The 25,227-nt window shown below is 32.2% G+C and overlaps 2 protein-coding genes across 2 annotated transcripts; both read left to right on the plus strand.

Moving 5' to 3' along the window:
* The first annotated feature begins 838 nt into the window (after window positions 1-838).
* On the plus strand, window positions 839-5,611 carry LOC110649282 (alpha-(1,4)-fucosyltransferase). Its single transcript, XM_021803795.2, has 3 exons — window positions 839-1,502; window positions 4,550-4,723; window positions 4,859-5,611. Exons 1-3 carry the CDS (start codon window positions 1,014-1,016, stop codon window positions 5,423-5,425), a joined length of 1,230 nt encoding a protein of 409 aa, XP_021659487.2. The 5' UTR covers window positions 839-1,013; the 3' UTR covers window positions 5,426-5,611.
* An 846-nt stretch (window positions 5,612-6,457) lies between these two features.
* LOC110649283 (protein disulfide-isomerase 5-2) lies at window positions 6,458-13,163 on the plus strand. The gene is made up of 5 exons (XM_021803796.2): window positions 6,458-6,823; window positions 7,799-7,902; window positions 8,089-8,459; window positions 11,404-11,711; window positions 12,612-13,163. Exons 1-5 carry the CDS (start codon window positions 6,617-6,619, stop codon window positions 12,915-12,917), a joined length of 1,296 nt encoding a protein of 431 aa, XP_021659488.2. The 5' UTR covers window positions 6,458-6,616; the 3' UTR covers window positions 12,918-13,163.
* The last annotated feature ends 12,064 nt before the right edge of the window (window positions 13,164-25,227 follow it).

Here is a 25,227-nt window from a genome sequence, read left to right on the forward strand (position 1 = left end):
CATATCAATTACTCATTAGCTATCAACTTTATTCTTTTAAACTTACCAAACACTCTAATTCACATGTTTTAAAATCTATTAGCTATTAGCTGTATCTAACAAGTGAATCAAATACCCACCAAATGTTTTGATTGTTAAAATGATGATAATATAAATATTTTCAAAAATTATTAGTATAATATGATTTTTTTAATTGGTTGAACGATAGTTTTAATCAAACATAGTTTTAAAAAATTGTTAAGGTAATATATATTTTTTTAATTGGTTAAAATATAATTTTAAAATAATTTAGAAATCATTTATAAAGAAATTTTAGTTATAATTTATCTGTTTATTTTAAAATTATATTTTAAATAAATAAAATATTATATTATCTTAATAATTTTTTAAAACATTAATCCTATTCTCATTCTATTATTCAAACACTTAATGATATATTTTTTTAACCCTTTCAATCAATTAAAATATTTTTAAAACTATTTTAGTCAAATATTTAAATTATTTAAAAATTAATTTTTAAGTAATTTTATTAAATAATTAATTAATTATTTTTAAATTAACTTATTAATTAAAAAATATATTTTAAGTCAAATATTTTCTTAATGTATGCAAAATTTTAAATATTTAGACGAAATAAAATATTACATTTGATAATTATATATTTATTAAAATTAAAAAAAATTACATCATGTTAATATTTAAATTATATTTAATATTTATTATAAAAAAATTTAAAAGAAACCATGAATATTTATCTGGGTTTAATTAAAAAAAAAAAAAGAAAAGAAAATAATAGACGGCGAATACAATTACGGAAGAAGATTCAAACTTTAAAGGTACTGTATCTATTGCTTGGCTGCCCCATTGTCTTAACTAACTCTCTCTTCTGCGATCTTGTTTTCTCAACATTATGTAATACAAAGTCCAAAACCTCAATTCCAGCATCAAAGCCCACTGATCTCTCTTTCTCTTGGTAGAGAAGGAGAAGTACCCAATCTCAATTCACTCTCGCCATGTCCTTGAAACCCTTCAACACCTATACTATCGCCCTCATGATGTTCTTTACATTCTTGATCCTCTTTTTCTCTGGTTTCCTTGAGTTCCCATCTGTGACAACCTCAATTCCCTCCCCCATCAGGGATAGATTGTCCACCTCATCGTCCACACCAGACCCTTTTGTTGACCTGGTCATTGCTTACAAAAAATGGGACTCTCGAGTGGGTTGTAATCAGTTTAGGGAGAGGTACAGAGATTTGATTCGTGTGGGGTCTTCTGGGTCTAATAGGTCTGCTTCTTTGCAAGAGGCTGGTGGTGATTCTGAGTGTAATGACTTGAAGATGCGCCATGTTAGTGTATTGGTTAAGGGGTGGACTTGGATTCCTGATAATTTGGATAATATGTATTCGTGCCAATGCGGGTTGAGCTGTTTGTGGACCAAATCCCCAGTTCTCGCTGATAAACCAGATGCTTTGTTTTTCGAAACAACCACACCTCCATCTCGGGTATTTTGATTCATCTTTTTAAATTTGAATTCACTAGTTTGGAGATTTTCGATTTAATTGTGTGTATCCTGTTCCAGTTATGAGAGGTGATCAGAAATTAGGTAGATTTGGTGAATGCAATTTTAAGTTGTGCAGAATGGTGTGATGTTGATGTTGGTGTTGTTGATATAGGCACTAAATTTTATAGATAACCGCGTTTTTTTTATGTTTTGTACATCTTTGATCTGCTTTCTTGGTAGCTGATTTGGGATCAAAACATAGAATTGATTTAGATTGGTTTCTCAAACTTGTGGTTTTTTCATTTTTTATGCTTCACACCAGTGATATGATGTACCTTTAGAATATATGCTGCAGTCTATGATGTGCTCTCATTTTATCCAGTCATTATATGAGCACTTTTCCAGAAGCAGTGTGGGAGAGAGTGGGATAGAGACTAGAACATCAAGAGCAAGAGCAAGAGCATCAATTTATCAGAGTATAGGGACTTTTATCATGTTTATAATCCAATTTTGAAGTATACAACCTAGAGTAGTAGGATCATGAATGTTGCTAATCAGTGCACTGTTGTTTTTAACTTGAGTAATTGATAATGCGCTCTCCCACATGGAAACTAATGTAGACACGTGCATATACACACACAAGCTTGTGGCTTTTGATCTGTCATTTCTTAACTTTGGAGCTTGATGTGGACTAGCATCTTTAGAAATTGCAAGAAAGTGATATTTTCAGGCTTCAAAAGTTACAGTTAGGAGTGTGCAAGACTCTTATAGATTTGGTCGTATTAAGAATTTTAGGGGGTTACTCTAGAGGTTCTGTTTATACTTAGTTTTATTATGCCAAGGGATGCTGAAAGTGAAGTGAATGTCTATTATATGATTAAACAGGCTGTGGAAATAAGTGTATGGGGCTTATTGCAATCATAGCATCCTAACTTTGTTGAAGGGGAAGTTCTACAAGACTGAATCTTAATTTTGTTGAAGGGAAAGTTCTACAAGACTGAATTAAGTAAATATGATGTAGGATAGTGAGTTTTGGGAGTGAAAAAACCATGTCCATAAAAATTAGTCAGCTGAGATAAGAAGGCTAAGATGGATTTGGATACAAAAAAGATTACCTAATACAAAAGGACTGAAAGAATGCTTTGGTAAGAAGATGATAATGGCAACCTTTGAAACTAAGTCAAGAGAAACATAATTGAGATGATTTTGACATCTCCATAGTGTACAAGCATAGGCACTGGTGCTAAAAGTTGAGTGTATACAAATTGTGAAAGGGAAGAACAGAAATGGTGGATATAGGATGACTTATTGCAAAGAAGTGAAAATAATTTTAACAACATTAGAACTCACTGTGAACATAGTTCTAAACCAAGTGAGGTGTAGTTAGGATGACTTAGTGCGAAATACTGAAGAAGATTTCACAAATTAAAACTCTTTCAAAACATCCAAATAGAATAGATAGCCTGCTCCAAATAGATTAGAATTAAGGTTCCTTGAGTTAGTTATTAAAACGTCTAAAGGCGAGTGCATTTAGTATGCGAGTCTATATTCACTTGATAAATTAGGTACCTGAGCTTCAATTATGAATGGAGCCTTTTTGATAAATTTCAAAGTCAATTTTATATGTATTGTCATAATTATGCTGGCAAATGTCCACTTTTTTGAAATTCATTTAAAACTCTTTCAGCCTCCACTGGGCGTTGTGGATAATTTGAGGAGTGATTTGTAGGTGTGTCTTACTCCTGGATGCTTTCTTCTCAGTGTTTTAGGGTGTACACTCCATTTAATCCTCCAACCCAAACCAAACCTCCTACACACACACGCACACACACAAAAAGAAAAAAAAAAAGAAGAAGAAGAAAGAGAGAGAGAGAGAGAGAGAGAGAGAGAGAGAGAGAGAGAGAGAGAGAGAGAGAGGAGAAGAAGAAGAAGAAGAAGAACAAAGACACCCTTTGAATATTGTATTCATTCTACGCTTTTTTGTGCTGTTGGTTGTTATTGTGGTCAACTTATTCTAGAGTTGAATTATATATGTGTTTTCTTTTATAGGATGCTGGCCTTAAACAGGTAAATTTTGGAGTGAATCAAATGGAAACCCTTGGGATATATTTTCTGGTCATTGGTAATAAAATATATACAAGGTCACAGACATTAAGAAATGTGATCCAGGACAACTTGGAAATTACAATTTAGGGCTTTCTCTCTTTTATATATTGGTTTGAAAGCTAGTATAGGTAGGAAATTGTGTAGGTCATTTAAGGGGAATGAGCAGGGATCACAGTTTGAAGTGCAAAACAACAACTTGAAAGTAATTGAGGTTTCTCCGGAGCTATTTGATAGCAAAGAAAAATTAGAGTATGGAATTTTAGATGTTTGAAGGCAAGAATTCAGAATAGAATTATGTCAAAATGTGCACGCAGACTTGAAGAAAAATAATAAGATCCTAAACTTCAAATTTAGAAGTCTTTAGGCTGCACACTCAAGGTTTGATAGGCATTAAATTCAGGGTTCAATTGCAACATACAATCAAACAAGAAAAATTGTTGGAAATTTTCTCTTCCCATAAAACATTACAAACATGTTTATTCATGGACTAAAATGAACCAAACCATTGCTTCGTCTGTTTGTTCTTCCATTATGATAAAAGTGTTTCTTATTTTCATCACAAATTGCTGCCCTGTCTTTTATGGATCATAGGGTCATTCTCTTGGGAACATATCCCCTTTCCCTTCGACAAGAAGTGACTTGTTCCCACTCGCATTATTTCTGATTTGTTATGTCATTTTAACTGCATTGAGATGTTGGAGCAATTAACTTTTCAGTGAATTGACAAAGTGTGAGGCCTATATTGGCAGCAATCCTAAATTTTGACAAACAGCTACATGTATGTTATAACAACATGCAACTCATGATTACTCTTGCAATTATCCATTATGAACATGTCTTGATCACTCTGGCTGCAGTTTTTTTTTTGTCATATGCAAATCATATTCATCTCTAGTCTAACCTGATCTGCTAGCATCCCCTATATTATCATGCTTTTGTCAGAGGCGCAATGGGGATCCACTTCGTGTCTATATGGATCTTGAGGCTGGCAGGAAAAGATCAGGTCTTGAGGATATATTTATTAGTTATCATGCAGAAGATGATGTTCAGTCGACTTATGCTGGTGCACTCTTTCATAATGGTCGAAACTATCATGTGTCCCGTCGTAAGAACAATGTAAGTGTCTGGCTTATGTTTCTTGTTGTGCTTGTTTTCCATTAGGTAGTTTTAAATTATATTTTTCCTTTTGTAATCGTGTTGTTGCTGATGAAAAAGAATTAGTCACTGATTTGGATTTCCTTTAATTGTAAGGACACACTTGTTTATTGGTCTTCATCACGTTGTCTTGCGCAAAGAAACCAGTTGGCTAAAAGTTTCCTCACCTTAATACCACACCATTCATTTGGGAAGTGCTTGAACAATGTTGGTGGACTGGATATGGCTCTCTCTCTGTATCCTGAGTGTGCCAATGATGCCAGCGTTAAGCCAAAATGGTGGGATCATCTGCATTGTGCGATGTCTCACTACAAATTTGTGCTTGCGATTGAAAATACTGCGACGGAGAGTTATGTGACTGAAAAGCTATTTTATGCCCTGGACTCTGGTGCAGTTCCAATATATTTCGGTGCACCAAATGTGCACGATTTTGTTCCTCCACATTCAATAATAGATGGGACGAAATTCAGCTCCATGCAAGAACTGGCTTCTTATGTCAAGACCCTTGCTAATGATCCTGTAGCCTACGCAGAATACCACGCATGGAGAAGATGTGGCGTTTTGGGCAACTATGGAAAGACTCGTGCAGTTAGCCTTGACACGTTGCCTTGCCGATTGTGTGAAGCTGTTGGTAGAAAAGGAGGTAGAAATGCAAGAGCTTAGTGGAATTTTCTGGATATATATTCCATCTGGGTAAGCTGGCTGGCCACATGATTCCAAGATTTTGCTAATTGGGTGGGCTTACTCCTAGGTTTATACAGTCAAGAATGGCATGTTGTATAAAGTGAAGATTCTAATTGTGTAAAATTGAGAAATTCAGATAGTAATCTAAACCCCATCCTAAGCCCACATTTTTGTTGATCTATTTTCCAATTTTGAAAAAAAAAAAAAAAAAGAAATTATGCAGGATGGTTTGGTTTATATTAATTGAAAGATCATATAGTTGATATCTTTTCAGATTTTCTTTCAATATAGCAGTTCATTGGTATTATTGATGGTTTTTGTGCACAATCTTCTCTGTAACTCTTCCATTTGTTTGCCAATAAAAACACAAAAAGCTTTATTTCTAGCATCTTTGCGTTTCAAAAAGAAGCAGTTTTACTACAGAGTGAGCCATATGAAGTTGAATGAGGCTCAATTTAGCTTCTTCAATTTATTTCAAGCTCACAAGGGTTGTACTCAAATTTAATTTGTTTAGATTAATGGGGAGGGAGAATAAGTTTGAGCTTTGCTAGGCTTTTTGTATCTATCTTCAAGTGACAAGGATGAGCAAAACAACAATTAGATTATATATTTATATCTAAATTTATATATTTGTTATATATTTTTTTATTAAATTTTTATAAATATAAATATAAATATTTAATTTAATAATTTTTAAATTTGTTTTCATATAAATTTAAATTTATATTAAATATGTTTACGATAATCTGGTGATAACCACTGAAAAATTTATAAATTTAGAGGTATTTTAACATTAATTTTTATATACTGAAATTAAATTCTTTTTTAGACTATCATAAAATTTTATTTTGTGCATTGATTTGATATGTTCATAAATAATTTTAAAATATATTTTAACGAAATCGAATTTTAATTAATAAAAAAAATAATAATATTCTTATTAATTAGAGTAATCCATTTGGCTTGTAATGATTTAAATTTTTGAGAATGGATATTGCTAAACACTGGTGGATAATATAGTAATTTTGGGAGTAATTTGAAGAAGTTTTCTCAAAGACTTCTTCTCACCAGTAAACGAAGCTGTTGAGAAATCATACGTTATAAAAGGAAAACAGCGATCATCTTCGTAATACTAATAATCGTAATTGTTAAAGGAAAAAGGGGAAAAAAATGCGAAGGTTAGCTCTCACGCTCTCAATCTTGTCTCTGCTACTAGCGATTTCGCAATCCTCAGAATCCAATGAAAAATTCAAGATAGATGGGAAAGTGTTGGAACTCGACGAATCGAACTTCGATTCCGCCATTTCCACCTTCGATTTCATCTTTGTTGACTTCTACGCCCCTTGGTGCGGTCACTGTAAGCGACTCTCTCCCGAGGTACATAACCACTACTCTCTCTCTCTCTCTCTTTTGCTTTCTTGAGAAAATTTTGATTGGCTTCGATTTTGTACTCAATCTCGATGATATATTTACACTTCAGTTGGACGTTCAGTGATGAATGTGCTGGAATTGAAGTTAGTGTTTTGATGAGTGGGATCAGATTATCCGTTTTAATAATCTTGAGTCTGTTCTTGTTTTCAGTTAATCACGTTTAATAGTTAGATTCTAGATATCGTTAATTGGCTTTTAGGAATTTAGGTTTTTTAGCTAATTTATTTTACAGGGAGGAGTCATTGTACTTTAGTGGATGCAGGCGATGAGTAATAAGTCCATAAGTCCTGAAAATAGTAAACTTTTCCCAACAGGTTAAAATGCTTCAGTTTTCTGTAGTTTTTTTTTTTTTTTTAATTACTGCTTTTAAGAATTGTGAAAATTTTTTATGGCATCTCAATGTGTGAGAGTCTGATTTCAGCTTTTATACATACAATTAACTATTACGGCATAATAAAGGTATATCTCTGACCTTTGGCCTTGTAGAGATCTTTGGAGAGTTAAGTGTTACATAGGTTGGTCATTGCTGGAAAATGAACAAGGTCTTCCTGAATTGGGGATTTAATGATTTTTCCAGAATGGCGAACATGGATATGTACATTTTATTTTTATTTATTTAGGACAAGGTTTTAATGATGATGGTTAGATAACCTATTGCTTTGTCTAATTAGCAATTGATAGTTTAAGAGAATGATCTCAGCATATGAGAATTGCCACTGGGAATCATTGCCCATGTGTTGGGTGCAGGTCATCAGGTGGATGCACTGGAGTGGTGTTTGGTTGAGATACATCCAGAATTTTGGCCATTAGCTTTTCTGTTAGAATGAAAGATTTTCATTTTTTGCTACTTATTGTGAAATATTGTTGATTATTGAATTCCTCAAAATCTTCTAATTAATAAATTTAATTGTTTTATTGCAGTTAGATGCTGCTGCTCCTGTTCTTGCCGAATTGAAAGAGCCTATAGTTATAGCAAAAGTAAATGCTGACAAGTATACACGTCTTGCTAGCAAATATGATGTTGAGTATGTATACACTACCTTTATTTTCATTCCAGATAGTTGATAGTTTACACTTGTTGTTTGACATGATATTGGAGTTCTATTTTATTGCTGTTAGACAATTTAATGGTTCTACTGATATGCTTATCCTAAATGCTGTATCTCAAAGTTCACTCATTTCAATTTAATGTTCTCTTGAAACCTATGCAGTGGATATCCTACCCTCAAAATCTTTGTGCATGGTGTTCCTGTAGACTACTATGGACCGAGGAAAGCAGATTTACTTGTTCGTTATCTGAGGAAATTTGTTGCTCCCGATGTTGCCATACTTAGTTCCGACCTTGCTATAAAAGATTTTGTTGAAGCAGCTGGCACTAACTTCCCTATATTTATAGGTTTTGGCATGAATGAGACAGTGATATCAACTTTAGGCATAAAGTATAAGAAAAATGCTTGGTTTTCTGTAGCAAATGATTTTTCGGAGGACGTCATGGTACGCTATGATTTTGACAAGGTTCCTGCTTTGGTAGCCCTTCATCCTAGTTACAATGAGCAGAGCATCTTTTATGGCCCCTTTGAAGGTTAGTTTATTAAAGTCTATCAAGAATCATCCATTTATTTGTTTTCTCAATGCCAACACATTTTTTGCTCTTTTCTTCTCAGAATTTTGATTGTCAACATTTGGTTATTTTGTATTCTTCTTGACATTTCATATCCTTGGTTTTCGTAAACTTGGTCATTGTCTTGAGATTTCATTTATTTAAGGTTCAATGTTAAAAAAAGCACAAACTTTAGCACTTTTTGCAATTCTAGCATGGCCTTTTAATTTTACCAATAAAATGCTCCAATTAATCAAAATTACATAATCAAAGCATGTGCTTGGCTGGGGTCTTAGCAATCCTGGAAAGAAGATGACGTGTCAGTAAAATGGGATGAAAAAAAAATATATAAAATGCTCCTCCAGCTAATGTTCCTAATCAAGCCTTGTCTCATCCATTTCTTCTCCATTCTCCACCCAAAAGTTCACTTCTCATATCTTTCTTTCTCTCTCCTGGTGATGGTCATGGTGAAGGTGGAGGGGGGCCTAACTGGGGAGGTAAAGGAGAGAACAACCCAGCAGTGGAAACTAAAACGAGACTTAAGAAAGCAAAACTTCTATTCAGTAAACTCTCCTCACGGCAATGGTTCTGACCTGTTATGGCAGGCTCTAGTCCCCACTCATCCCCTAGTGAGCACATTAATAACAATAAAACCACTTCTCCATAAGCATAAATATGTCTTCCATATATTAAATAATTAAGAAAATTTTACCAATTTGCCATATGCTTCATAAGAATAATAAAAAAAAAAAACAGCTACACTTTAGTTCAGTTCTCCAGTCACACACGTACAAACCCAGAAACAAATAGTTTTGAGAGATGAGCATACATGTTTATTGGAACTACATGTCATTTACAATGCCTTTGCCCTCCATAATTGGAGGCAGTGTCACTATATTGGCTGAATTCCCACCATTATTTCTCTTCTGATCGGAGTCATTGAACCCCAAATCCTCAGTAGGCACAGTAGAAATAGCCTGCAGCTTCCTGTATGACACATTCTCTACTACCATTACTTTCCCCAATCAAATTCGCCCTCTCTAAGGCTACCATAGTAAAAGACCTTGGTTTCTAGATGGTTGGTTGGGATCAGGAAGAGCAGCAGATTGGGGACAGTTGGGGTCCTCAGAATCATCCACGAGGTGATTTTCGTTGTTTTTGTTGTTATTGTTCTCAATGGTGTTGTCTTCGTCTTCATCATCAGGGTCTTCATGTTTGGGGTGTTGTTTTTGAGTGATATGGGGCTTCTGCTTTTGCAGCTTCTATTTGACTCTGCCATTTGGTATAGAGAAAATTGAGAAGTTGAGAATTGTAATAAATAAAGAAAAGAAAAATTAAAATTTGAAGAGGAGGAGGGAAAGGGAAAGGGAAAAGGGAAAGAGGGGTTTTGGGTTTATGGAAGAATTAGACTACCTGAAGGGCAAGGAGAAGCTGGGATTGGAGTACCTCTCACGTTTTGTGTTGTATTCGAGTGATGAGGGAGAATGGAGGAGTGAAAAACATGACTCGATGAGTAACATTAGTTGGAGGAGTATTTTGTAATTTTTTCCCTCCCATTTACTGACACTTCATGTCCCTTTTCATTGCTATAACCCCAGTCAGTCATATGCTTTGATTGTGTAATTTCTATTAATTGGTGCATTTTATTAATAAAATAAAAGCTTGTGCTAAAATTGTGAAAAACACTGAAGTTACTATTATTATTATTATTATTATTATTATTATTATTATTATTATTATTATTATTATTATTGTGTTGACATTAGGCCTTTATTTAAATAGTAGAATTGAATTTAGGAATAGGAAATGGGAAAAATAAAAATAGAAGGGAGAAAATCCTATTATTTTCTCTGTTTATGGTTATGCTTGTGGTTCTGGTGTGTCACTTTGCCTGTTATGTTATTTGCATAAAATTGGGATCAGAGGCAGGGCAGAACAACTCAGGAAACATCAGATGGCTGAGAATTAAAAATTGCATGTCATTGATTTTAGCTAATAACCTTTTTCTGGAGTCATCTGACCTGAGGAATGAAGAGGAGGTTTCACTTAAATTCCAAATTTAAATAGGACATCAGTGTAAGGATTCCTGGAAGTTATTAATCTTAACCCGTGCAATGTGCATCCAGTTCATAAACAAATCACGTCGAAATTGGACATTCACTGAATTAAATTAACAGAGGTGGTAGTTTGCCTCCCAAAAAACTTATTTGGAGTTTCAGCTGCTGAATATGATTTTTCTGTTTGTATCCAATACTTTTTTGCAACTTTCAAAGTTTATCTCCAATTATGTCAAATCCTACCAAATGGCACATCAAAGTAAAGGCTTTCAATATTTGTGGTTGAATTGTTCAGCTTTCAATATCTATCAGGTTGCAGGATTTCTGATTGCTACTTTTATCTGTACATGCAATATATGAAATTTGTTTTCTTACCTCAAAGGAGTGTAATAAAGACTCTCTCAGATGCTTATAAGTCCTTTATCTAGATTCTAAGACATCATTTTTCATTTTCTCCCTTTACTCTCTCTTTTTCCCTCTCTTTCACTCTTTCATGTCAGAAGTTGAGAGGGTGAAAAAAAAAAAAATTATAGTTAAGATGGCATCAGCAAAGTTGAAGTGGAGCAGCTTCAGTAATATCTGCTGAGTGATCTAAACTTTACTGAGCTTGTCCATTAATTTCACCATTCAAGCTAAGCCTTTTAACACCCAAAAGCAGGGCTTGGTGTGTAGCGTAGTATTCCTTGAATTAATCTGCTTCATTGAGCACAAAAGTATGAACTGACTCCATAGTCATTTCAACATTGAAGTTCTGTTTTCTTCAATCTCTCTCAGCTAGTTGTCCACATTTTATCTCTCTTTAACTACATGCTTAATTTTTGTTGGCTGCATAAGTGTAAGCAGTTCTCACGTTCCTGTTAAATGTGCAGAGAAATTTTTGGAGGACTTCATAAAACAAAATTTTCTTCCTCCAGCTGTGCCCATGAACCATGATACACTGAAGATATTGAAACATGATGAGAGAAAAATTGTCTTGACCATCATGGAGGATGAATCTGATGAAAAATCACAAAAACTGATCAAGTTACTGAAAGCTGCTGCATCTGCAAATCGTGACTTGGTATTTGGTTATGTTGGCCTCAAACAATGGGAAGACTTTGCTGAAACATTTGGTGCCAATGAGGATTCAAAACTGCCAAAAATGGTTGTTTGGGATGGAGATGAGGAGTATCTCTCAGTAAGTGATGTTATAAAATTACTTTATATTCTCATTCATGAATTTATATGAAGCAATTATTTACTGTATGTGCTTCATGAAATTGGTTGATATGCTGCATAACCGATGATTTGAGCAGTCTGTTTATCTATAGGAAATCACAAATATGTTGATTGCTTGCTTCTTTACCATTTCAAAGATTTGTAGAGTTATATTCTTAGATGCAACAATGTTAAATTCTTAGAAAATATCATCTGTCATTGACATAGACCAATAAAGCTGTTTGTACTGATTTTAAGTGTATCCTTCTCACAAAGAAAGAAAGTACTATCTAAGCTGAATCAAGATATCGTGTTTCATAATTGCCTGTGAAACTTCTTCCTCTCTCTCTCTCTCTCTCTCTCTCTCTCTGCCTTCTTATTCTTTTACTCGACTTTCAATTGCTCTCTGGTCACTCAAAATCCAGAAGGATTTTGGAACATATTTTCCCTTTAACTTGTTTTGGGTGATATTGGTTGATTTAATCTACATGAGGATTGTTTTCCCTTTTACTTGATTTACGAGAAACATTATAGCTTTCGACTATTTACCATCATAACTGCATTCGCATTAGTTTATTTATCATGGTTAGCAAAATTTTGAAATTTGATTTATTTCCATTACTTGGGATTCTGTTTCCAACTTTTCCCTCTCTTTTCATTGAAGAAACAAAATATTTTGTGTTTACCATAATTACCAGAGCATAATTTAATGCAATTCTATACTATCATTCAGAAATTGTCCCCAAAAGAGTTGTGTCATTCACTTGTTTGCCACCTAAATGTAGCCTATTTGCCTATTAATTAGTTAACTGATGTTTCTGGCATGAGAAAAATAAAATAAACATTTGTACTGAACTTGTGCATTTTCTTTATACTGAAGGTTATTGGTTTAGACAGCATAGAAGAGGAAGACCAGGGATCTCAAATCACACATTTTGTTGAAGGATACAGAAAAGGACAAACGATAGTGAAAAAAGTCAGTGGTCCATCATTTATGGGCTTTATCAGTTCGCTAATTGGCATCAGAACTGTGTACATAATTGTGTTTTTGGTTGCAATGCTAATGCTTATTCAAAGCATTGGCAAAGAGGAACCTCTACGGGTTGGTACTCGAGACCAGGTTGACGAAGTCGCTAGTTCGGAAGCTGAAAGCTCCGAGTACAGACCAGGAGACAAGCAAGATTAGGTTGGATATTGCATTGGTAAGGATACGTTTTGAGACGAAGTTCCAGTGGAGAAAGAGATGGCAGACTGACTCCCCAGCTTCCCTTATCCTGCTGCTATAGAGAATGATTTATGTCCAGAGCACTGTTGTGCCCTAGTAGGACTTTCTGTTTTGAGAACCAATGTTGCATCAGACATGAATTTTTTCATACAACAGTTAATATTATGATTTGTGTTTAGGTTTAAAAGGTCTTTGTATTTATTTTTATCGATGATGCCTATGATAAATCTTAGTAATTGATAGTTGATTGTAGCATATATATCCTGATCATTTTATTTTATTATTAAAATAAATATATAATTATTAATTTATTATACAGCATGTATATAAATTAAAAATATAACATTTAAAATATGATATATTTTTAATGTATATACAATTTTTTTTTATCATATATGAATGAATTTGATAACTAGTTTAATTCTTATTTATAATATTTTATATTTATCAATTATTTCTTATAATTATAAATAATGTATTGATATAAGAAAATAATTTGAAGATACAAATTTTATAATTAATAAATTTCAAAAGGGTAATATAGTTTAAATAAAAAATAAAAATTGATGAAAAAAAGGCTCTAAAATAGATTTGATGTAAATTATAACTATTTTGGATATTTATCAATTATTTGCAGTTTTAATAGGTTTATTAAACAGGTAAATTTAACTATTTGAATGTCCAAGCAATTTTTGATAGGTTTACCAAAAAGATTTGATTTAATTATTTAAATGTTTATCAATTATCAATAATTTGAGATCAGCATTCTATTGTTTAAAACCTTCATCAGATGATAGATCTAGCAAAGTTTTTCCCCACTATTAATTCTAAGTTGGGGAAGCCTTTGCTTAGAAAAAACAAAAGATCGGAAATCTTTGAAAGGAAAGTTGAAAGATGATCCTCCCTGACCACTGCAAGTGGCTTCCTGCATAAGATGATAAGTTTGCAGGGGCAAGGCTCTTACAAGATTGTTTAAACAACAATAATTTTTCAACAGATTTAAGCTCAAACCCCCTCAGGCTTAATTTTCCAACTCTAAAGTTGACATGACTCAACAAAATCAGCCCCGATCGTTCTCTTCTATGAAATGAAAAGAAGGGGAAAAATCTTGGAGGAAAGGCCAGCTGGGCTTTGAACGAACTCCACCTGGGATTATTTATGGTTGTGAATCAGTTGAAAACTCTAAGCTGTGCATTCAAGAGGCCCATAGAATCCTGCAACAATGATCCCAATATCTCACTCAAAAGAAGAGACAAACAAATTTGAAATTTAAGTGCACTAGTGGAATTTCATCATAATAATTGATTATGGTGAATTTTACATTGTTCTCGCTATAATTAATAATTATAATTAAATTATTGTATATATAATAATTGTACAAAATAAAAGTTCGCACTAGTGACATACCCATGCGATGGTCGCGAGTGGACTTTTTTTTCAATATGAATTAAATCAATAAAAAAGTTTAAATATTTTTTCTAATTGCATACTAATAATGATATTATTTTTAATTTATATATATTAAATTATTATTTTAATGGGTTGTATTTCTCATAGGAATTTATTTATATAAGTGATTAACACCTTTTTATATTATATTTAAGAAAAATGGGATTTAAAATTTGATATAATTAATTTTTTTAAAATCTTAATAATAAAAGAAAATAATTCATTATGCAGTTTATAGTTTTTTTTTTACGTTGCATTTAAAGTTAATAGCAATTAAATATTTTACATAAATAAAAGTTTAAATAATATTTTATATTATATTTAAGGCAATTACGATTTAAATATTTGATATAATAAAATTTTTAACTTTTAATAATAGAAAAAAATATTTTGTTATGCAGTCTTTAGATTTTTTTATGTTATATTTAAAGTTAATAGAAATTAAATATTTTATATAAATAAAAGTTCATATTATATTCATTGCTTATTAAAAAAAAATTTTAATAGAAAGTATATTTAATTTTATTAATTTTAATATATTTAAATAATAAAATTATATATATTATGTTAAATAATGATAAATATTTATTAAATATTTTGTATTTAAATATTTGTTTTAAAACAATTTTTTTTTGAAATTGAAAATACAAATATTTTTTTAAGAGTAAAAAGGGAAATTTATTTAAAAGAAAAATTTTAAATAAGATACTGTCTAAAGATCCCAATACGTTCATATTTCTTGAGAAGTTCATCTTTGTTTTTCAACTTCCTTTTCCGTAAGAGATGTTCTGGTTGATTTCTTCAATTCTTCTAATTGGCTCTCATAAATCTCTATTTTGTCATTCTTATAATCCTTTTATATGCAACGTGTGATTGAGCATGTATTTTTTGACAGGTTCCTCGCGTGCTTTATTTTTTGCATCCTCCATTAATGTGGTGCTAAATTGCAGTTTTTCCACCTGGTGAACTGATTCACCCTTAAGTAAAGGTAAAAAGTAACAATAACAACAAAGTTATCATTATTTTCAGGATGAAAATACCAAAAAGTAGGCGGTAGTTGCAAGAAATTTAGAACTTCTTGTAGCAAGATTTTGTGAGATCGAACCAACACAGAGATTTGAAACATATAAATTTATATGTGCAAAATAGATAATATTATAATCACTTAAAGAAACAATAATTTGATTAAAAATGAAAAGATAAAATAATAGTTAAGCATATGAAATTTAACCTTCAAATGAAGATTTCCACCGTTGGAGCTGAACTTTGTTTTTAGAGAACTTGATATTGAAAGGTGTAAATCCTAAGATGATCAGTTGTATTGTGTGTGAGTGGCGTCTCATATTTTATAGTAAGGAAACTTGTAAAATTGGAGAAGTTGACATAAGCATGTAGCAGTAGTTAGCTTTTTTTCAGTTGATGATGCATGACTTGTTGCATATATTTGATTTTATCATAGATGATTATGATAATTTGAATAGAACTCGTATTTGTTTAAGTTTTTATATTTGTTTGCTAATAACAAATATAAAAGTATATTTCTTTTAAAATAATTAATAGTTTAAAAATTGTAAAATAAAAATAACATTAAAATGTTATTTACTTTGAATATAAAATATAATGAATATTGCCATGATTTTTTTAAGGAGGATGCTCCTGCCCTGAACCTCTGAGTGTACATGTCCAGTTTCGATAAAAAAAGACAAAATGCTGAGGAGTGAGCCGGTATGCATGTGTCTATGGTGAAAAACTGAGGGTGAGCCCATTTGTTAGTCGCTTGGTCTTTCGGAACCCTATGTCGGGTATAGATAAAAAATACAAAGAAATACCAATGTTAACTAATTTATTTATTGCTATACTAAATATAATAAATTTTCAATTGTTTTTTAATAATGTGTAAAATTGTAATGAATAAATTAATTAAAAAGGTAATGTATTTTAAAAAATATTAAATTGAAATTATATATTTATGTATGATTACTATTATAAATAATTAATAAAATTTTATTATAATTATTCTTTGTAATTATCGTAATAGATTGGGAATATAGTTGGTTTTGTTTTGCTCATAAATTTATTTTTTTCAAATGTCTATTTTGTAGATGGAGATGTACTTTTATTCTTAAAGAAGTTGTATAAAATTTATTTGCTAAAGACGTCAATATTTTTGGATTATTCATATGTTTTTCTCTTGTAGGTATATATGCTGCTGACTATCACAGTTGTTATTCGAAGTTAATTGAGAGTGTTGTTGTTGCAAGTAACTTCTACGGCAGTTGATCTATTTAATGTGCAAATGGTAGAGATTTAATAAATGCTACTGAATATGATGCGTATGAGAGTTTGAAACTTACAAATATATTTGCCTCTTTTTCTATTTATCTTTGGGAGATGTTTCCAATTTTTGTGTTCTAGTTCAAATCTTTTAGTTTGTTTAACTTATATCCTTTGTAAATGATTGTTATGTAAAGGAAATTTGTCTACAAATATATTTAATATATTATAATAATTATAAGAAAAGAAAATGAAACATATTTGATGATATTGTTACTTTTAAAACTAATTATCTTGAAAGTAAAATGTTTTTTTTTGATGGGATTTATAATACTTTGTAATGGACAAAATTAATAAAATTTATTAGGTTAATTATTAATTAATTTAATCACTTCATGCGATTCATTAATATTTTTTTAAAGTTCTAAATGATGTTCTTGTTTAATAGCTTACATTCATCGTAGTTGTACTTTGAGGATTTTGTTCGTAATAAAAAAAAATTAGAAGGAAGTTTAATACTCTATGTAATTGTATAATGAAATGTTAAATAGTAATAAAATATTTGGAAATACTATTTTTACTTATTCAAAGGTGAATTTAAAATTTTAAGGGATTTATAAGACTTTTTAATGGATTAAGTGGGAAAATCTTGCAAATTATTTCAATTTCTTTTGATTACTCTGTTGTGTGAATGTTTTGAAATGTTAGAAGTCACCTTTGTACACATAACTGTCGCAAAGGAATCTAATTAATATAAACTAACTTGTCAAATATCCATGGTGCAATTGTAGTTCTTTAAATTCTTTAAAAAACTCTCTCTCTCTCTCTCTCTCTCTCTCTCTCTCTCTCTCTCTCTCTCTTTGTTTATGTGTTTTAAAATGTCAGTGTAACATCCCATGTGAAAAGGGAAGGTCTTGGCTGGAGCGGTCCTCTGGGAAGGCAACGCTCGTTGGTGCCCTTGTCCAAATGAGGAGCAAGAATGAATCGAATAATGCATTAAAATGGGGGAAACTAATAACTAGAGGCGCCTTTTGGTGGAATGGCCTGGAGAGTTGGAAGAACTCTGGGGTTAAGCATGCTCGCTTGAGAGAAATCCTAGGCTGGGTGACCTCCTAGGAAGTTTTTTATTCCACCTATGGGACAGAACCGTGAGGCTCAGGATGGGGTGGGCCAATGCGGACAATTCCTCTAGTGGTTGGAGTAGGGGCGTTACAGATGGTATCAGAGCAAAGTAGGGATGGCAATACATAATGAGTATGATTCTTGGGAACTCTCACGCGTAAATTGTGGCAAAACGTGGCTCTCCGCCTAGGGGCTTGCAGGGATGGCGATATGTAATGCCTGCAAGTGCTTTGATTTGCTACCAAAGACAGTGAATTATGGTATCAGAGCCTAGGCTCAAGATTAATGGGAAATACGTGTCTAAGGCTTTAAGAAGAGTCTAATTAGGAGTCACATGCGGAGTATAGGATTCTGTTTCGTCTTCTTCTGTAATTCCTTATTTCTAGATTCTGCGTTATTCCTTGGGTATCATAAGAGTGCTTCAGTTTAGCATCTCAATTTTTGTGGAGTATCTAGTGATGTGAATTAGAGTTAGCAGGCGTGTTATGGTCTGCCATGGGAATACAAACTCTAAGAAATGTTATGTTTTGTCAGTATATGGTTAACTAGCGTGCCTATCTAGTGCAACGCATAAATACTTAAGGGTGAGTTATGATAGCATAACTACCCTAGATAGGAGTGAAGGTACCACTGCTGGTAGTTATCAGTGGATAGCCTGGTTAGAGTAAGTTATAAACACTTTTGTCACATAAGAGAAGAGACCGAGTTCACTTTCTAATGTTAATAAATGGTACACTTGGCCCTTAGAGGGAACTCTATATAACTAAATGCATAAGATGGGCAGAAGTTGGTCTAAGAACCTTAGTGATGACTCAAAGTAGATTTGAAGTATCATAGGATTGAGAAAATGCACAAGTGTTGACCATTGAGGTTATAGGATAAGTAAGGATTCTGAATAAGATACCTCTAACAGGTGCTACAAGAAAGCTTCTCATAGGATATTATAGGATAAGGAACATAAGTCATATCTTTAGGGAGCAAAAATTGTTGAAACAGAGAAGTGGGGACTGAAGCCACCAAGAAACGCATTAGGGCACAACGGAAGAGAGGTAAGCACCAAAGTTAATGGATGTTATGAGATATCAAGTCAAGCACAATGGAGGTATAGTGAGTACTTGAGATGTCAAAAAAAGGTCAATGAATAGTTAGAGGTAGGAGTTCCGTTACAGAATGATAATGATAGCCAGGACACTACAGTAGAGCCAAAGAAGCAGCGAATAATCACCTTCTTTTCCTCAACACTTTTTATTAAAAATTCGGGGATGAATTTTTCTTAAGGGGGAAAGAATATAACAACCCGATTTTTTTAATTTAATATATATATATATATAGAAAATTATTTTAAAATTTTGATTATAATTTAATACTATTTTATTTAAGGTACTAAATTAGTATTTTCATAATGATAATAATAAAAAAAAAATAAAACAATAATTAAGTTTCTTTAGGGAATATTTAATTTCATTACAAAAGTTTTATTAAATTTAATCATAATAAAAGAATTTTAGGCCTAATTGTAAACCTCAAAAAAAAAAAAAAAAATTTGCCCAATCACATGTAGCCAGCTCCCCCCTTTCTCTTTCTTTCCTTCTCCCTCCCTCTCGCAGCCCCTCCACCTGATGCCCTTTCCCCCCCTGATTTCCCCCTCTATCTAGTGACTCCCAGATGTCGGTGAAGCTTCAGTCAGCTTCAGGGTGACTGGCCGACCACCAGTGAACAGGAAATGGCGACGATAAGAATTAAAGAGAGAGAGAGAGAGAGCGACGACGAGGACTTTCAATGCTGTTTTCGGCCAGCTCCAGTGACCATTCAACTAGGGGAGGGTGGCGCTCAACTCCTGGGACCATCGGCTTCCCATCCCGACTGACTGTGCTCCGTTCCATGGAGGTTTCCAATGAGTTTTGAAGAGAGAGAAAGAAGAGAGAGAAAAACGATGGCAGTGGCTTTTCAGCCATTTTTTCAATTATCTGACGGTCAGATAGGAAATTTGAGACCACCGATGGACTCAGGGCAACGAAATCTTTGAGATGAGACCGACCCTGCTCCGATGGGACACCATTAGAAAAAGGTAATTATCGGACGGTCCAAATCGCTTTGTGAGATTTTTGAACTTTTTTAATTCCCAAAAATAAAAAATAATTTTATGATAATTATTAACAATTTTTTAGTATAATTTAGGTGCGATCGGATTAATAGTGGCTTACCGGCGCTGGGACCACATTTACGGCCAGATCCAGCTGCCCGGCGGCCCATCTCGGAACATAAGCGATATTATAGTCAATCCTAATATTTTTAGAAGTTCTGGATGCGTTCCAAGTGTCAGATTTGGCATATGTAAACCCAAATTCTAAATTGCTCAATTTTTTCCTCATACTGGGTTTAAAATAAAATTCATAAAATATTCGTGGATAAATCAGAAAATTTTGATTTCCTTTGCAATAGCCTTGTAATATTATTAAGGATCGTGGGGCAAGTTTATAAAATTTTTAAAGTAAGATTGGATAGTTCTTGAAAAATATTAGTTTTAAGCCTTATAATTGAATTGTTTGATATTGTGATTATTGCCTGGTTTAGAGGGCTCAAGAGGGGCCATATGATATTAATGAGATATGGGTTGAGTTTAGAAGTGTTATTTGAACCATTTTGCAGGTTGGGTAGGTCCTAAGTATAGGAAAAACTTTGTCGGATTTTCGACATGAATTAGGCTGTCTGTTGTCTTTTTAGAGTCATATTTTGAATTAGTACTAATAAATTTATAATATAATTAATTAGGTGATTGAGGTTAGCTATTTTTCCTCCACCCAGTAGCCATAATAGTCCCTAGTGTACAGTGAGTAGATATTGATTTTATTCATAATTTCAATATTATTATATATTCAAGGCATATGCTCATACATCACTTATATATATATATATATATATATATATATATATATATATATATATATATATATATATATATATATATAGTTAAATATTAGGCATTCCTTTTATTGCATTTGTACTCGTTGACATTGCTATAGTTGTTATTTTATGGCGATCTGGAGTTGTGTGTGTGAGTTGGTGTGTATGTGGATATGGGTAGGACTGGTAGACGCGACTGGAGCTTGACTCGCTGGGACCCGATCCTTATTATGGATAAGTTGGGGTAGACACGGTTTTGAGTTGATCTCGCTGGCAGATGTTAAAATTAAGAGAGCTGGGTAGGGGGATCAGCTCCCTATATATGTATGCGTGAATGCTCTAGATTGCCTTTGATGTGATTATTATGTGACTTTTCTGAATTGTGAGAAAATGTTGTATTTCATCCCTAGGTATGCACTGGACTTAGATAGTTATAGAAATTATACTTAAAATCAATATCTTACTCTATGAGTTGAACGTTCACTCCTGTTTACCCTATTTTTCTAGGACACAAGAGGAGTTCTTTTTCAAAATAATCTGCTTTCTCCCTCGTAGGTTTAACATTAGTTATTTATTGCTTTATTATTTTATAAATTTAAATCTAGAACTCCGCATGTATTGACAGTAGCACAGGCCTTGTTGGAGACTATGTTAATTTAAGTTTTTGATATCAATAAATGAAAGTTTTTATGATATTTATATAGTTTATAATTGATTGATTCAGGGTTGAGATGGACTCCCCTGGCTTTAGATTTTAATAGTTATCGGGTTAGGTTGACCAGAATAAAAATATAATATAATATTTTATCTTATTTTATTTGCATGATGGGCCTCAGTTTTGGGCCTTAATTATGGATTTGGGATTAGTAAGGTTTACTACGGGCCTCTAGGGCTTTATGCCTGCTCAGGTCCTAGTGCCGGTCCGGCCCGTGGGTTCGGGTAGTGACAATTATCAGAGCTAGACCCCCTCTAGTAGATGTGTGGTTTGAGGACGAACCAGGCGGAAGTTGGTGGGCTTATAGCATCTCGTGAGGAAAGGGAATGTCTCGGTTGGAGTGATTCTCTGGGAGGGCAAGGCTTTCTGGTGCTTTTATCCAAATAGGGGGCAGGAATGAACTAAATCATACATTGAAATGGGAGAAACTAATCACTAGAGGCGCTTTTTGGTAGAATAGCCTAGAGAGTTGGAAGAACTCCGAAGTTAAGCGTGCTCGCTTGAGAGAAGTCCTAAGATGGGTGACCTCTTGGTAAGTTCTCTGTTCCACCTATGGGACAAAATCGTGAAGCTCTCTCTCTTTAGTGGTTAGAGCAGGAGCATTACAGTCAATGTTCTCTCTCTCTCCATTATTTTTAGTAGTAGTAATTATTAATATAATCCAATATTAAAGATGGATTTTTCACACATTTGCAATCCAATCTATACATGCTTTAAAAATCAATTAAAATATGTGTGTAAAATATAAGATGATTCCAAGTTTGCAAGGTAGGCATATCTTTTAACATATTCTGTTTATGTATTTTGTAGTGTGCGCATGTTTTTTCTTTTTAATGGAATTGAATTTTTTATGGATCCTAGGCATGCCTTTAACATATATTTTTTTTTAATTTCCATTTGAGGAGATCAATTCTATTGGCTTTTTCTTTTAATGGAACCGTTGAAACTCAAATGGTTTGTAAATAAAAAAAGGGATTTTTTTGGAGAGTACAACCCATATTCAACTAAAGCTGTTCATGAAATAATAAATTTTTAAGAAAAAAAAAATGCATATACTAGCGTTGGAAAAAAAAAAGGCCAAGTTAAAATCTGTATAATAGATATCAATCAATTTACACCGTATATCAATATCCATTTGTGTACATGGGGAGGCTAAATGCATATCAATATCCACAAATGCAAGTCCCTTTAAAAATTCATTGCATATATACAACATAGAATGAAAGGGAAGGAAAATAAATAGGTGATATTACGCAGCTCGAACTAAGCATAAAATCGTAATATATAATATCAAATAAATCTTAAAAAATAATAGCATGCATAATATTCAAAGAAAAAGTTCATACATGATACTTGCTTTCTTTTCTTCCCGAAACACTGCAAGAGCTATAAGCATTTAATGATCAAAGATTGAAAACAATGCAAGAGATTGTAAAATGAAAATTGAAAATATGAGGGAATCACAATATTTATAAAAAAACAGAAAAGAAATTTAAGAGAAAAAAAATCAAATAATGCCACACTTATAAAATATATTTAAACTACACTAACCAACAAAGAAAAAAAAAAGAAATTTCCCTTTGCTCTTCGCTATCAACAGTTTGAAATTTAGAAGTGCAAAGTTTGAAAGTGGAAAGTAATTATCAACAGTTTGAAATTTAGAAGTGGAAAGTTTAGAAAATTGAAGCATGGACAATAAATAAAAATGGCAAAAGAAAGGCTACGCACCTAACAACAGCAAAATGGAACATTGAAGAAGTAAAACACAAAAAAAGAAAGAGCAGTATTATATATAACATGAAGAAACCTCCCATGCGTAGCCTGCTTTCTACATACAATCACTATCATGGTGGGTAGGAAATTGAAGCTATAGAAGTATAATGTAAGAATCTCTACAATGGTTCAAGGTTGAAGATACAAAATGATGGTGTAAGTAAATGGTAAGATGGTGCAAGAAGATGCTTAAAACAGCACAAAAGCATGACTAGCACAAAAGTATATTGGATAGAAAGAGAGATGGCTTGAAAAGAAAAATACCTTTACTTGGAGACAAAAGAAGGGTGGAAGGAAGTCAAGAGGGACAGTACAAAAGCATGGCGCAAGTGGAAAAGGGCATCTCATAGGCATGCATAAAGAGCAGGATTTCCACACATGCATAAATAGATACATGCAAAATTATGGAAACGCCAAGTTGAGGCACAATATGGCTTCGTTTTGCATGGAGAACGTGGGTTTAAGTAGTGGAATATGGTGGCTGCATGATACAAGGGTTTTTTTTTTTTTTGGAACAAAGGAAAGAGAAAAAGGAGATTGTAAGAGAAGACTTGGAAGTTGAAGTATTACAATATTGCCAAAGAAAGCTTACCATGCTATATACAGAAAACTTGTGAACAAAAATAATGTTATATAATGTATCGATCCCTTGTCTGTTCTTGCTGTTACTAAAGGATAGTCTAGCAGAGGAAGAAGAAAGAGACAATAAGAAATTTATAACATAAATAACATAAACAACTTCCTTAATCTTACCTTGATCATCCTGGCTAATCCAACAAAAGGGTTCCATTCCACTACAAGTCATTAAACAACTCCAAAATGTCCTATCAAGAAAAATAAATAAATAACACATAATATCCTGCTATTTTGCATTATTTTTCCTTATTTTCCTAACAACCAAGCAGAAGAGGTCAGTGGAGACAGTCATTCAGTAGCTGCACTAGTTTAATAAAGTATTATATTATAAACTATGAAAACTTCTCTTTTCTAACACTTCATTTGAAATAAATTATATAAAAAAATTAAATTGAATTTCTACATAATTATATATAAAAAAAAATTAAATTCTCTCATTTATTATATTTTTAAATGTGATAATTTAATTAAATTAAATTTTTACAAAATTTTAATTTTCAAATAATTGCTGCAAGTAACATGAGATTAATATTTTATAATGTCTGTTATTATATTTACAACAATTAGTTCATATTAATTTCAATTTCACATCTCAAATTCAACCTAGGCATTTTATACTGAAATTTTCTGTGGAGATTCTTTATACCAACAACAGTCAGGTGGAAACTGATCCTTCTATTAATTAATTCAACAAATAAAAATGGGAGAAAAAAAAAAAAAAAGAAGAAGAAGGAGATTAAACAGTTAGTGATCATTCATCACAATCAAGAGGGAACATTCCAGCTGATATTACATTACATCACTGTCAGGTGTAAGGGAAATTTTCAAATCATCAAATCAAAAGCGAAAGGATTTATTATTAATCATTTCTCTCCAGTATTGTCTCGACTTATTAGAATTTATGAGCCAATTAATGACAATTTTTATTTTATTTTATTTATATCGTTAATCTGAACTCTTTGGACTAATATATTCTCTATTGTGAAATTCATAGGATCTGTTATCTCTATATTCCTTTAATTATGTTCAATCTTATGTACTTTTTTATTAAATAAATTATTTATCATTCTATTTAAAAAAAAAAAAACCTTTTATAGTCGAAATATTTGGATTATATTCTGTTAAAATGAACCCCTCTAATAATCAAAATATTCAGTTATACTGGTACCCCTTTACCATCCCTTGAGAATTTATATTTTTAAAGTCTATAAAAAATTAATGGAAGGAAAATTTATCATTTGGTCTCTCTGAATTTTTTCTTATATTATATTTTAATTTTTACATTTTTAAAAATTAATTATTTAATATCTAAATTTTATATTATATTATATTTTAATTTTTAAATTTTAAAAAATTAATTAATTAGTTAATCTATATATTTTATATTATATCATATTT

The sequence above is a fragment of the Hevea brasiliensis genome, chromosome 16, assembly GCF_030052815.1.
Source record: "Hevea brasiliensis isolate MT/VB/25A 57/8 chromosome 16, ASM3005281v1, whole genome shotgun sequence".
NCBI classification, from domain to species: Eukaryota; Viridiplantae; Streptophyta; class Magnoliopsida; order Malpighiales; family Euphorbiaceae; genus Hevea; species Hevea brasiliensis.